The sequence below is a fragment of the Carettochelys insculpta genome, chromosome 6, assembly GCF_033958435.1.
Source record: "Carettochelys insculpta isolate YL-2023 chromosome 6, ASM3395843v1, whole genome shotgun sequence".
NCBI classification, from domain to species: domain Eukaryota; kingdom Metazoa; phylum Chordata; order Testudines; family Carettochelyidae; genus Carettochelys; species Carettochelys insculpta.
Genome location: NC_134142.1, coordinates 93,777,549 through 93,791,815, shown reverse-complemented (window position 1 = coordinate 93,791,815; position 14,267 = coordinate 93,777,549). Strand labels below are relative to the sequence as shown.

Sequence of the window (14,267 nt, the reverse complement as noted above, 5' to 3'; positions counted from 1 at the left end):
AACAGTGTTGGAGCAAGGACGCATCCTTGTTTGACGCCGCTCCTGATGCTGAAAGCATCCAATAATGTGCCATCATATTGGACAGTTCCTCTCATGTCTTCGTGGAAAGACTGGATCATCTTGAGTAACTGTGGCGGACATCCTATCTTGTGGAGCAGTTTGAACAGTCCATCCCTGCTGACCATGTCAAAGGCATTGGTTAGGTCGATGAAGGCAATATAGAGTGGCTTCCTCTGCTCCCTGCATTTCTCCTGCAGCTGCCTCAGAGAGAAGACCATGTCGACGGTAGATCCCTCTGCGCGGAATCCGCACTGTGATTCAGGATACGCCATCTCAGCAATCTTCTGGAGTCTGCCGAGGATGACGCGAGCGAACAGTTTACCAGTGATGCTTAGGAGGGAGATTCCATGGTAATTGTTGCAGTCCCTTCTGTCTCCTTTGTTCTTATACAAGGTTATGATGTTAGCGTCACGCATGTCCTGTGGAACCTCTGCCTCTCTCCAGCACAGGCACAGTAGCTCATGTAGGGGTTCTAGGAGAGTGTCTGTGGCACACTTGATTACCTCTGGGGTATACCATCCTGGCCCGGGGCCGTCCTACTGCAATGTTGTCAATGGCTTTCTTCAGTTCATCCACAGTTGGTTCCTGGTCCAGTTCGTCCATTACTAGTAGGAGTTCGACGGCATCGAGGACTGAGTCGACCACAATGTTCTCGCGTGAGTACAGCTCGGAGTAGTGCTCGACCCAGCGCTCCATCTGTTTGGCTTTGGCAGTGATGACATCACCAGATTTGGATTTCAGAGGTGCCATCTTGTGGGTTGGGGTCCTAATGCCTTCTTGATGCCCTCGTACATTCCCCTGAGGTTACCGAAGTCAGCACTCGTCTGGATGCTGCTGCATAGCTCGAGCCCGTAGTTGCTGGCACAGTGCCTGGCCGTCTGCTGTACTGTTTTTCTGGCTGCTCTGAGCGCTTGCAGGGTATTCTGGCTCGGCAAACGTTTGTACTCCAGGAGCGCAGCATGCTTTTTTTCGATGGCTGGAATCATCTCATCGGAGTTAGCTTCGAACCAGTCATTTGTGTTTCTAGCTCTTCTTTCAAACACCGACAAGGCCATGTTGTACATTGTGTGCCTCAGATGCTGCCATCTGGATGTCACATCGGCACCCCCAGGGTTGCTGCGCAGATTCTTCTCGAGGGTCACTCTGAACTTTTCAGCTCTCTCTGAGTTAGCCGTCTTTCTGGCATCGATGCAGGGCCTTCCAGTTGGTTTAGAGCGGTACAGCTTCTTGGGAATCACCTTGAGTTTGGAGCAAACTAACGAGTGATCTGTATCGCAGTCAGCACTATGATAGCTGTGTGTCAGAAGGACGTTTTTGAGGTTATCACGTCTAGCAATGACCATGTCTAGTTGATGCCAGTGTTTTGATCGTGGGTGTCTCCATGACACTCTGTGCTGTGGCTTGGTTTGGAAAAATGTGTTTGTGATGCACAGATTGTGGTACGTGCAAAATTCGAGAAGACGCTGACCACTTTCATTCATTTTTCCCACACCGAAGTGGCCTAAGCAGGAAGGCCACGAGTCATGATCGGCTCCAACTCTCGCATTGAAGTCACCCAGAATGTACAGTTGTTCGCGAGCAGGTATTTGTGCTATGGCAGCACTAAGCATGCCATAAAACCTATCTTTTACTTCTGGTGCGGCATACAGGGTTGGGGCGTAAGCGCTGATCAGGTGGACAGGACTGGCGCGAGTTTGAAGTATGACCTGAAGGAGTCTTTCTGATCCACCCATGACTAATTCCATCATTTGTAGAAGGGTGTTTCTGATGGCGAAGCCAACACCATGCTCCCTGGGTTCTTCTCGGGCTTTACCCTGCCAGAAAAAGGTGTAGTCCTTTTCCTTTAGAGATCCCGAATCTGCGAGACGTGTCTCTTGCAGAGCAGCAATGTCAACTTGGAGCCTCTTCAGTTCCTCATCGATGACAGCGGTCTTTTGGGTGTAGCTGGTGTCCTGAAGATCTTCAGTCAGACCTGTCAGCATGGTCTGCACATTCCAGCAAGCAAGCTTAAAGCTTCGATGGTTTCATTGTCTTGTTGATTTTCTTATTGGTTTGCCTGGTGCTCAGCTTTCAGGTCACTTGTCAGGTTTGGGAACCTTAAGCCTCACGCACCCAGTGAGGCAGGCGACCTGTGGCGGGACAGTACCCTATTGGTGGGGGCTGCCCAGCTTGAGGCGGGCGGTGACTGTCCAGTGAGATGCGACGATCTCTCCCACCATCGGAGGCAACCCCTGGCACTTGTTCTCTACGCCAATCGAGCAAGAGTTATAACCGGTATCTGTTACCTCCCGTGTTGGTTCAATGCTGTTAGCGATGCTGGAGTACCTCTCCAGGCACGAGCTTGGGTAATTATTGGGACCCTGGGCTGCCCAGACGCCAGTGTTCCCCTCTCGGCTTTACTGATATAGTCCGAAGGAGAGGATGACCTCTACGTCTGGTACCAGCTCAGCTGCAAGAGTTGCCGGGTCAATGCCAGAAGTTGGCACAGAACCGCCTTAGGACTCCCCTCCGGATTTTCTGTCAGGGTTTACTCCCTTAGCCTTGCTCCTTCCCAGGATAACCCACAAGGCAGTGGGGCATGGAGAACGTGGGTATGGTCCCACTACCTCTTGCACCTCCCTGGCACCACATGTCCCCAAAGCTCCCCGGGATGACCACCTCGCCTCCCCAGGACCCTCCTCCCCACCCCTCTGCCTCTCATCAGCTACCATCACCCCCCAGATTCTCCCTCCCTGTACCCTTTTCCCCCATCCACTCCCATGTCTCCTGACTGCACCACATTGCCCCATTATCAGTTCTCGTTGCCCCCAGGTCCCCCTTCCCCTGGCCTCTCCGCACCTGGCCACACGCTGCTGCAGCCCCACGTCCTCGAGGAAGGCGCCGATCTCGCAGCCCAGCCGCACCCTGGGTCCCAGCCAAAGCCACCAACTCTTCATCTGGCTACAGCTGTCCCTGGAGCCCCACAGATCTGGTGCGGCGCATGCATGCAGGGAGTGCAGGACTGGGCCTGGAAGCCATGCAATCTGGGCCAGCACGCTGCAAGCAGCCTCCGTGACTGCTGCCATCCTCAAAGCCATACCAGATGCCCCCAAACCACTTGCCCACCACTGACATCCCTCGATCTCGCCCCCCCGCTCCTCATGCTGCAGCGGGTCCCTCACCTCCAGCCAGCAGCTGGGGATGATGCTGCCTCTTACACCTGAAGTAGTAACTAGATCCCTCTAAGCTCCCTCTCAAAACTCCCTCCTGTTAGCAAGCAGCCTGTTCGCAAGCACGCGGTCGCAGGCTCCCTGGTCGCTTGCCAGCAGGGCTTTAGAGCTCTGGCCTACCTGAGAGAGCCCCTCCCTCTGACTACCGCTCAGCCAATCGGCCCGCAGCCTGAGCACATGGCCTTTCAAACAAACAGACAGCTCAGCACTCCAAACACCAAACAAACAGACAAAAAGTAGGACAATTAGTGACTTTAAAACATATCCCTGGCACTCAGATCGCACAAAGAGGTCAAAAGGTCAAATTTCGGCACTCCATCTTGGAAAGCTTCCTGACCCCTGTATAAGGCCACTATGAAGAAAAATGCCACCATTTGCATGCCGTTATTAGTACTAAAGGTTGAACATCTCTGGTCTGACACTCTCTCATCCAGCAACATTTGTAATCTGGCATGATTTTATTCAGCTGGATGACTACTTGTCATAACCAAGTTTTCTGTGGTCCCATAAAGTTCGTTTATAGCCGTAAGTCCTGGCTCTCAGCATCCTGCACTATTATTTAGCTGTAAATGACTTCTAAGAGCTCAATCAGCAGTGGATATGTTGGTAATGTTGCTCGACAATATTGACCTCCCGTGGTCCACCAAATTCTCTCCAACACTGGTCAGGTCCTGAGGATGCCAGACTAGAGAGGTTCAACCTGCTGTAGCTCCTTAGCCAAGCACAACTAAACATCTGGAAAATACATATTGCACTTACCTCCTTTAAATTATCTATTTCAGACTCTTGTCTTGTATTCACTGAAGTCAGTTTCTTATTAAGCTGTTGTGCTTCCCGCACTTTGAAGAAAAAACAATCCTCAAAATATGTCTTTAAATTAAAACTTTCTGTGGTTATATACCTGATGATATATAAGTAATAACTTCATTAACAAATTGTGAAAAAGGAGCTAAGGTTGCAAGTGTCCCAATTATGTAATTTTACTGTAGTAAAGCCTAAAATACTTAGGTGGGAACAGGCTGATTTATCCTAGCATTGGCACAGCTCAAAACTTTAGGAGGAAGAATTTCTGTAAGAAAAGTGTAATATTGTAGATATTAGCTGGATGTCACCTTTATTAATTTTCAACCTTAGCATTTTAAACAATGATGTTTGTGCTTCTCTGCCATTTTCAATTATCATCAGAAGTTTAAATTGGATTATCTTAAGATGTCTAGAGAGGCTCACCAACTTTAAGAGACTCATTAAAATGGGGGGGCTAGTTCCCTTTCACAGAATTTAGCAAGTCTATAGGATCTGTAGGGGAAGTTATGCCAAGATAGAATATGGGAGGTTATTGGCAATAGAAGGCAATAGAGGAGACATAAAATGTACTTTCATGTGTATTGAAAATTTTACGAGTGAAATCCTGGCCCTACTAAGATCAATGAGAATATTACCATTGACTTCAATGGAACCCACATTTCACTCTAAAAGTGTTCAAAATATTACATCTAGAAAGCTTTATATTTCCCCCAGTCTCTGCATTTCTAAGTCTCCTCTATCCCATTCATGTACGTTAATATCCTGTACTTTCTCTTCATCCCTCCTTTTGTGCTCTACCTATTTCCTGCTTCCCCTTCATGCACCCTCCTTTTAGCTCTCCAAAAGTTCCCATTCCAAAATTGGATAAGGCAGATTTGTGCCATCCATCTCCTAGTCCTTTTCATTATTTTTCCAAAATTCTTCAAAATATTTTACTCAGGCATAAGATACGGTTTGTGAATTTCAGAAAGAATGTTTGAAAATTGGGCTTATAATGTGATCAGGTTTATAATACTCTCAGCAACCGTATTATAAGAGAAATTTTCAAATTAAATAGGTAATACTTCTTAAAATGTCCCAAGACAACATTCCAAAACATAAAATATAAATTAAATCAGTCCAACTGAAGTCTGTTTCACCTTACTAGTTTTAAAGCCTGATAGATTGAAACAAACTAACAATAAATAATGCCAGAGTTAAAAGCACTGGATCCCATTAGAAAGAGGGGCTTCTCTATTATACAACAAAAAAAAGCAACAAGTTACAGCTTCAACATTTTCAAAATGTACAAATTGTTTTCAAAAACACTATTTTTCATATGAGGGAAACAGTAAGTTAGAAATTACAGGTCTATTTAATACAGGTTGGACCCCCCTGATCCAGCATCCTGGGGACCAGACTGGTACCAAACAAGGGAGAGTGCTGGACCAGGTGAGGTTAGGCCTCCAGGCTGGGGGACAGGGACGCGCCAACTTCCCTGGGGGTTCCCCTCCCCAGCCACTAGGCTCTGCTGCCCCCCCAGCTGCCTCCAGCACCACAAGCTCTGTTGCCTACACTACCCCCAGCCCTGCGGGCTCTGCCAGCCCTGCTGCTGCTGACCACCACTGCTGCTGGCCCCATAGGCTCTGCTGGCCACCTCAGGCACTACCCATGTTGCTCCCGCAGGTTCCACTGCCATTAACCCCACTGGACCAACTCTGTTCCCAGTTGCTGGTGGCCACCGGCCCAGTTCTGCTCTCAGCCACTGGAACCTCTGCTGCTGGGGCTCTCTGGTCCAACAATATTCACCAGAGAAGTACAACCTGTATATGGCTTCCTTTCCCATTGACTGTACATTCATATTCAGAATTTACAAGTGATTACATGCTTAATATGGCTCTCACATATCACAGTATAAAATGACTTTTCTGTAAGAGATACACTGTAGTTTCTATGAGAAATAGTTACTTGTCTAATAGAAGTACTTATATTGCTGTTATATTTAATCTTTTCCAGGTGTTTACTTTGAAAATAATGAGAAATACCTATAGAATCATGATTTATATTACACATTTTCCACACAATGTAATTACTAAAAGCTAATGTTATTTTTCCCTAAAAATCATAAACATTGTCTGCATAGGACAGACAGTAAACAGGACTTTTCCAAAAAAAGAACAGTGTTTTTCTTTGCTGTAAATATAAAGCAAAGCTATAAATTCTTTTGCTATAAATAAAAGCACAACTGTATTTCAAAATACATAAACGTGAAGAATAATTCCTGCCAATAAAATGCCAAGAATATTCACAGAATATGCCACCAATTTACTTTTATTTAAATATAAAAAACAAGTTAGTTCAAGATTATGAAAAATTAGTTCATTCACTATGGCCACATCTACATGGCCCGTTAGCACAGCGCTGCTGCCAGCCGTGCTATGGTAATTACAATTCATGAAATTGCAAATGGAGGACCATCTGCAAACTCATGCAGCTAATTAGCATAGCAGAGGGGTGTGCCGACAATACAGAGGCCATGTGGACATGCCTCTGCCAGTTAAGCCCTGCTCTGTCACCAGTCCCTTTCAGGCACCAGTGCTTTGCTAACAGACCCTGCAGACATGGCCTATTAGGCAAGACTTTTTTGACATATAATGTTAGATTTTTTTTTTCTTTTTTAACACCAATATTTATCTTCCATATGTATATTTACATATATATAAAGACTGAATGCTCATATTAAACAGGTAAATATAGCATGCAGTGGCAGTGAATTTAGGCACAGGGTTCAGAAATTGTACTCCCTCCTTTCCGTCATAGAAACTCATCAATTCTATCTGCGCAGGGCCCTCAAATGCCATGGGGAACACATGATTAACCTCTAAATTTTCACACGCTCATCACAGAGGGGAAAATACTACAAAATAACTATTGTAGGACTACATTTATGACAGATTTACCATTCTGCTCTAATTTCTCATGAGCCTCTTTTATCATTCCAAATTGGCATGTGATAGTAGCATAGCATTTCTCAACTTCATTCAATTTCTTATGATGCTCTTCCTTTGCCATTGTGTGCATTTGTAGCTTTTGATCCTGTTGGAATCAATAATTATTTTAATAAACAATTCTAGCAATTATAAATGTGTTGCCCAAACTTTCAACTATTATCAGACAGATGAATCAAAGCATCAAACTCAATGAACAATATTCTTAATCAATTGGCACTGCAAAGAGATTTAAGATTTAATTATACACTTTAATTATCTACATAAAATAATTTAAATATATTATTTGCTAAAAACAAAAGTTCACCATTTACAACTAAATAGTAGATAGGGATTTTACAAGTTTCTGCCTTCTAAAGGAAGCATCTAAAATGTAAGTCACTTCTCAAAACAAAAGGTAGGCTTAAACAGGTTAAAAATATCAGAACATGAATGCAAATAAGTATCAGATTCATGGACAATTATGGAATAAATCATTCACAGGGAAAATTCTTCCTAACCACTGACTCTGAGTCATTGTTTTGTGCCCTGAAAGATTTGGGATTCTGTCCCTTAGATTATTTAAATTTAAAAATTTATAACTGTGGATTTTCTAATTCCTCATATCATTACATTTGTTTTGATCCCCCTAAACTCAAATGAGCCGCGTCTACACATGCTGGCTACTTTGAAGTAGCCACGCCAACTTCGAAATAGCGCCCACCACGTCTACACAGGGTGAGCGCTATTTCAAAGTTGACATCGACGTAAGGCAGTGAAACGTCGAAGTCGCTATCCCCATCAGGGGATGGGAATAGCGCCCTACTTCGACGTTGAACGTCGAAGTAGGACATGTGTAGCTGATCCGCGTCCTGCAACATCGAAATAGCGGAGTCCGCCATGGTGGCCATCAGCTGAGGGGTTGAGAGACGGTCTCTCCAGCCCCTGAGCTCTATGGTCGCTGCGTGCAGCGGCCCCCTTAAAGCTCGCCACCCCCTGCCTTCCTGTGCAGGAAGCTGAGAGCGCGTACAGGCAGCCGCAGTAATGCGGCTAGCCTGCACGCCTCCCTGCAGCCCCAAGACCCCCCCCTGCTGCGATGGCCGCCTGCCCGCCCCCCAAGCGCCCCCAGGGCACCCCCCCCAAGGGGAGCCAGGGCTCCCAGGCATCCAGCCAGCCTGGGAAAAGGCAGCGGGGACCCTCCTGGACGGAGGCCAAGATCCGGGACCTGCTGGGGCTCTGGAGCGAGGAGGAGGTGCTCTAGGTAATGGGGAGCAAGAGGCGGAACGCAGATGTGTTCGCTCAGCTGGCCGAGGGCCTGGCCGCCCGGGGTCACCCTGTCCGCACTCCTGACCACGTCAGGAGTAAGGTTAAGGAGCTGCGGCAGGGTTATGCCCGGGCCCAGGATGCGGCCAACTGATCTAGGGCCGCCCCCGCCACTTGCCTCTTTTAGAGGGAGCTCAGGTCCATCCTGGGCCCCCGGTACACCTCCTCCCCGCCGGCCACTCTTGACACCTCGGCCGACGAGCTCCAGCAGGCCCCGGAGGCGGAGTCCGCCCCGGAGGCAAGCCCCGCACCTCAGGGTTCCCAGCGACGGGGGGCTCCACATCGCGCTGCTGTCCCAGAGCTCCAGCAGGGCATCCGCCCAGAGGGTGTCCCCTGACCGTGGGAGCGGACCAGCAGGTATGTACCCCCCCGGTGCACACCCCCGGGGTTGAGGGGTGGGTTCAACAGACATGCCCAGATGACCATGGCCCCAAGGACAGCAGTGGCATGTCCCTCAGAAGAGTGCATCAGCCCCTGCCCCCGCAGCAGGACAGTGCCATGCCCCATCCCTGGGCATGGGGGGAACGGAACCTAGGGTCCCCCGCGGGGGGGGCACCCATCAGCAGCAGCAGCATCTCCCGGGGACAGGGACGGGGATGGGGAACCAGCAGTAGAGGGGTAGGGGGACAAGGGCCACAGCTCGGGGGCCACACTAACGGCTGTCTCCACTCTTCTTCCCGCCCGTGTTCCGCAGCTGCACCATTGGAGGGCCCGGAGTGCGCCGGCGAGGTGTCAGTGGTCCCGGAAAGCCCACCGGGGCCATCGCTGCAGGCCAGCCCCTCGGCGGAGCACCAACCAGCCCCAGGTCGGGGCCAATGGCGAAGCCACCACCACCTGAGGATGGCGACGGACCCCCAGCTGCTCACGACCCTCCGGCGGCAGCTGGAGGTGTCGGAGTGGCGCTTGCGGGTGGATGAGCGGCAACTGGAATTGCAGAAGCGGGCGCCAGGAGGCATGGGGGGCCTTTATGCACAATTTTGAGCGCATAGCGGACTACCTGGCCCCCCATGCTGTGCTACCCGCCCTGCTCACCGCTCCACCCGCTGCTCTGACCGCCATCCCACCGCTGTCCGCCACCCCGGGGCCTTCCACCGAGGGGGACCTGGGGCCTGCTGACACCCACCAACCATACCTGGCGGTTCACCCGGCCCCCAGCCAGCCAGCCAGGGCTGAGGCTGAGGCTGAGGCGAGGGTTGCGCCGGCCAACCCCGGGCACTGGACAGTAGGGGGTGCAGGGCCCAGGACGTGCCCCCCCCTCCCCCTTTGTACATATCCCCCATCATATAATGTTTGTGTATATAGTTTGTGTTAGACCCCTGTTCTTTTATGGTACCTGACCCCCCATGTAAATAGTTCCCCCCTTTTGTTCTTACACACTGTATATATATATATTGTTAGTATTTTAATAAAAGAGAATGCACTGTTTTGTTTTGGTTTCAAAAACAACAGGTCTATTTTTATTTGCAAGAAAAGTGGCGGGGGGGTGCTCTTGGTTGCTCTGTGGTGTGGGCGTGGGGGCAGGGAGTGTTGTGGAGGAAGGGGGGACAGTGGGGGGCCTGCCAGTGTTCACCCTGTGACCTGGTCGAAATGGGCCTGCAGGGCCTCCCAGACCCGGATCCCCTCGGGGTTCACCTGGCGACTGGGGGCAGCGGGTGGCTGCATGTCAGCCCTGCCAGCCTCCACAGACCAGCCCTGAAAGAATGCCTCCCCCTTGCTCTCGACCAGTTTGTGGAGGGCGCTGCACGCGCCCACAATATGGGGGATGTTGGTGGGGCCTGCATCCAATCGGGTGAGGAGACACCTCCAGCGCCCTTTGAGGCAGCCAAAAGTGCGCTCAACCACCTGGCGCGCATGGTTCAGGCGCGTGTTGAAGCACTTCTGGCTGGCTGAGAGATGGTCCGTGTAAGGGTGCACAAGCCAGGGCTGGAGGGGGTACGCCGCGTCTGTGACAACGCAGAGGGGCATCGAGGTGTCCCCCACAGGGATCTCCCACTGGGGGATGTAGGTCCCCGCCTTCAGCCGGCGGCACAGGCCCGAATTCCTGAACACCCAGGCGTCATGGGTGCTGCCAGGCCAGCCAACATAAATGCCCAGGAAGCAGCCCTGGCTGTCCACCAAGGCCTGGAGGACCACAAAATGGTAGCCCTTCCTGTTCAAGAAACGTCCTCCGCTGTGCTCCGGGGCATGGATGGGGATATGGGTCCCATCCAGAGCCCCAAAGCAATTTGGGAAGCCCAGGCTGGCAAACCCCGCGATGGCGGCATCTGGGTCCCCAAGCCGCACGAGTCTGTGGAGGAGCAGGGCGTTGATGGCGTGGACGACCTGCAGGGGAAGGACATGGGAGAGCACCAGTGAGGGGTGTGCAGGGTGTGTGTGGCCCTCCCCTCCCACGGCTGCCCTCCCCCCCGAGGGCTCCCTCCACCCCCAGGGCTCCCGCCCCCCGTGGGTCCTCTTACCTCCATGAGGACAGCCCCGACAGTGGCCTTGCCCACGTCAAACTGCTGCCCCACGGATCGGTAGCTGTCTGGTGTGGCCAGCTTCCAGACAGCGATGCCGACCCGTTTCTCCACACTGAGGGCACGCCACATGGCGGTGTCCTGGTGCCTCAGTGCGGGGGTGAGCCACTGGCAGAGCTCCAGGAATGTCTGCCGGCTCATGCAAAAGTTCTGGAGCCAGCGGTTGTTGTCCCACTCGCTGAGCACCAGCCGCTCCCACCAGTCGGTGCTCGTGGGGTAGCTCCACAGCCGGCGGCGTGTGCGGCGGGGGCGGGTGGAGGACAGCAGGGTCTGGAGCTGCTTCCTCCTCCCCTGGGGGCAGCTCCTCTTCTGTGACTAAAAGGTGATCAGCTGCCTCCTGCATAGCATAGAGCAGGGCAAGCACTGCTCCTGCAGGGGCAGCTGTGTGTACCTCTGGCTGCTGCTGCTGCTGCTGCTGCTGCTGGGGGTCCATACTGCTTCGCCGAAGTGTGCGTGCCTATGGCTCTGCAGACTGCGTGCTGTGCAGGCTGAGTGTGTCTGGGAGGGGCCCTTTAAGGGAACGGCTAGCTGTTGCCCCGCAAGTGCTAATCCGCCCTGTGACCCTGTCTGCAGCTGTTCCTGGCACCCTTATTTCGACGTGTGCCGCTTGGGCATGTAGATGCTCCCCTGCAGCGCCTACTTCGATGTGGTGCTGCCCAACGTCGACGTTGAATGTCGACGGCACCAGCCCTGGAGGACGTGTAGATGCTATGCATCGAAATAGCTTATTTCGATGCTGCTATGTCAAAATAAGCTATTTCGATGTAGCATACACGTGTAGACGTAGCTAGGGAGTGATATTTTGTGTCAATGAGTTTCACAGGTTGAGTGTGTGTTGTGTCAAATATATTTCATTTTTATTAGTGTTAAGGCTATTTTTTCATTGCTTGTGTTACAGGAAAGGGTAAGTAGGTGTTCAGGATTTGGCCTTTATACACTATTCATTTTAGAAAGACCTCATTTATTCATCTCCTCTGTAAAGAATAATCTTTTCAATCAACCTTCATATGAAAGTCTTTTCAGTCCTCTAATAATTTTCATCTTTTTCTTACGCAAAAAAAGGTAAGTGAAGTAATATCTTTTATTGGATCTATTTTCACTTGTGAATAAGATGAGCCTTTGAGCTTTACAGAGCTCTTCTTCACATGTTACAACTAAATACAAGGTGGAAAAAGATTGGTTAGTATAAACATTTAACACACTGAAATTGAACTTCCACAACTTTGCTAGAGGCTAAAAGTCATGGTCAACAAAGAGACTGGATATATAACTTATTACAACATTTTATAACCCAGTAGCCCCTCAATTTTTATAGTCCTATGACTGCGGAAATGTTAACAGTCCATTTCACCTTGAATTGTATCTTACAACAAGTGGTAACTACTTATGCTAAACAATCCATTCCACATTGCCTTACTTATGACACTGATGTCCTTTGCCAGACCTGAAGAGCTCTAGGTCAAAAGATTTACATTTTCACCAGCAGACGTTGGTCTAATAAAGTATATTACCTTACCCATCTTTCCCTTCTGATATCAAGAGACCAACACAGATGCAATAACATTGAAAATATCCTTCCCCACACCCCCAAAACATGGTGGACAGAAATGAACAGTATTCCTGATGACACATATCACTCCTTTATTTGAATAGTTGTAACATTAGTTTTATCCCTTTCTTTAATTTTAGTCTCTTTTCTGTTTTTTATGGTTTCTTTTATTGTGGTTTTGGGTTTTGTTTGTTGTTATTGAGTTTTTAAATAATATTTAATGAGCTCTATTTTCTTTTTAATATCATTTGAAAATACAGCATCCCTGTGCAACTCCATTAATTTACTAAGACATACAATACATTTGTTAAGCTATAAAGGAACACAGAAGTCAATAAATTTTTCACTGTTTATAACTTCAGTGGAGTTACACAGGGATGAATTTGGTCCAACTTGCTTGACTTCTGTGGTGTTCCGTTTTCGTAGGCTAACAAAGGCAATACCTGTCCAAGCATCAGAAAATAATAAAATACGGTGGTTCTGAAAAGAAATGGCCAACACAAGCAGAGCCAGTCCGAGGGAAGGAAGAGCCAGGTGGTCGCCCGGGGCAACCAATTTTAAGGGGCCACCAAAATGGACCAGCTGTTGCAGGGCCAGAGCCAGTGGGCACTTGCCGCACGGCGATGGGGAGGGGCAGGGCCGAAGCTGAGCAGTACGGTGGCCAGGGCACGCTGCAGGCAGCCAGGGTGCAGCAGGGCCCAGTGGGAAGGTGCAGACACCAGGAGGGCACAGCCACCCCCCAACCTCCCCAGGGAGGCTGCAGCAGCCAGGAGACCCCTCCTTCACCCAGTGGCCCCGTATTCCAGGACCTCCAATTAGTTAGGAGCAGCCCTGAACATAAGACCAGTAAAATATATAATATAAATACAATTTTTCATGTTGTATAAAATATGAAATTAAATATAGTACAGCACACTAAAAGTTGCAATGGAGGCACAGATAAAGAAAAACCACTAATAAAATCACTTCCAGCTTTTCAACCTATGAATTTTCATACAAGATTATGATCTCTTTTGCAAGTCTATTTACACTAGCACAGAAAAAAACATTCCAGTAACTGCAGTTAGGTAATGCTAATTATGTGAACATAACCAACAAAAATAAAAAGAGAAAGTTAATTGTGATATTTGATATTATCCTTTCCTCTGACAGTAGGACAGACATGTTTATTCTATTAGGCTATGTCTAGACTAGAACAATCTGTTGACAGAAGTTTCTGTTGGAAGATACCTTTCGACAAAACATCTGTCTACTGATTGTGGTCAGACACCAAAGTGGATTGAAAAAGCGATCTGCCCTGTCGACAGAAAGCAGCCAAACTGCCCATCCACTCTCAACGCAACAGCCCCCAGAATCCTGTCAGGGTCACATGGCCAGCAATGTCTTCTGGGAGCCCTTGCAAGGTGTGCCCTTAAAGGGCTCTCCCACCCCCTGACACATGTTCCTTGCCAATGTTGAGGCTTGCCTACCTCTGAGGGAAAAGAAAGGTTACTCACCGTAGTAACGGTGGTTCTTCGAGGTGTGTCCCCGTGGGTGCTCCACATTAGGTGTCGGGCTCGCCCGGCGCCGCAGATCAGATCTTCCAAGCAGTTTCTGCCGGACCGCGCATGTGCCGGTGCGCGCCACTCCCCCGCGCGCTCCCAGCCACGTGCGCGATCCGGTCCCCGCCAGTTCCTTGACCAACCGCCTCGGATGCTCCTGCAAAACACTAAACAGAGATCCGAAGCGGGGAGGATGGGCGGGTAGTGGAGCACCCACGGGGACACACCTCGAAGAACCACCGTTACTACGGTGAGTAACCTTTCTTTCTTCTTCGAGTGTCCCCGTGGGTGCTCCACAT

The 14,267-nt window shown here is 49.7% G+C and overlaps 1 protein-coding gene across 1 annotated transcript in view; it reads right to left on the bottom strand.

Annotated features, from left to right (window-relative positions):
* Positions 1 to 14,267, bottom strand: part of CCDC73 (coiled-coil domain containing 73) — a 123,436-nt gene that overhangs the window by 63,007 nt on the left and 46,162 nt on the right. The window contains exons 6-7 of the mRNA XM_074998539.1: positions 7,013 to 7,148; positions 4,029 to 4,108 (exon numbers count right to left, since the gene is read on the bottom strand). Coding sequence (XP_074854640.1) covers positions 4,029 to 4,108; positions 7,013 to 7,148 — 216 coding nt within the window. The remainder of the gene's footprint in view (positions 1 to 4,028; positions 4,109 to 7,012; positions 7,149 to 14,267) is intronic.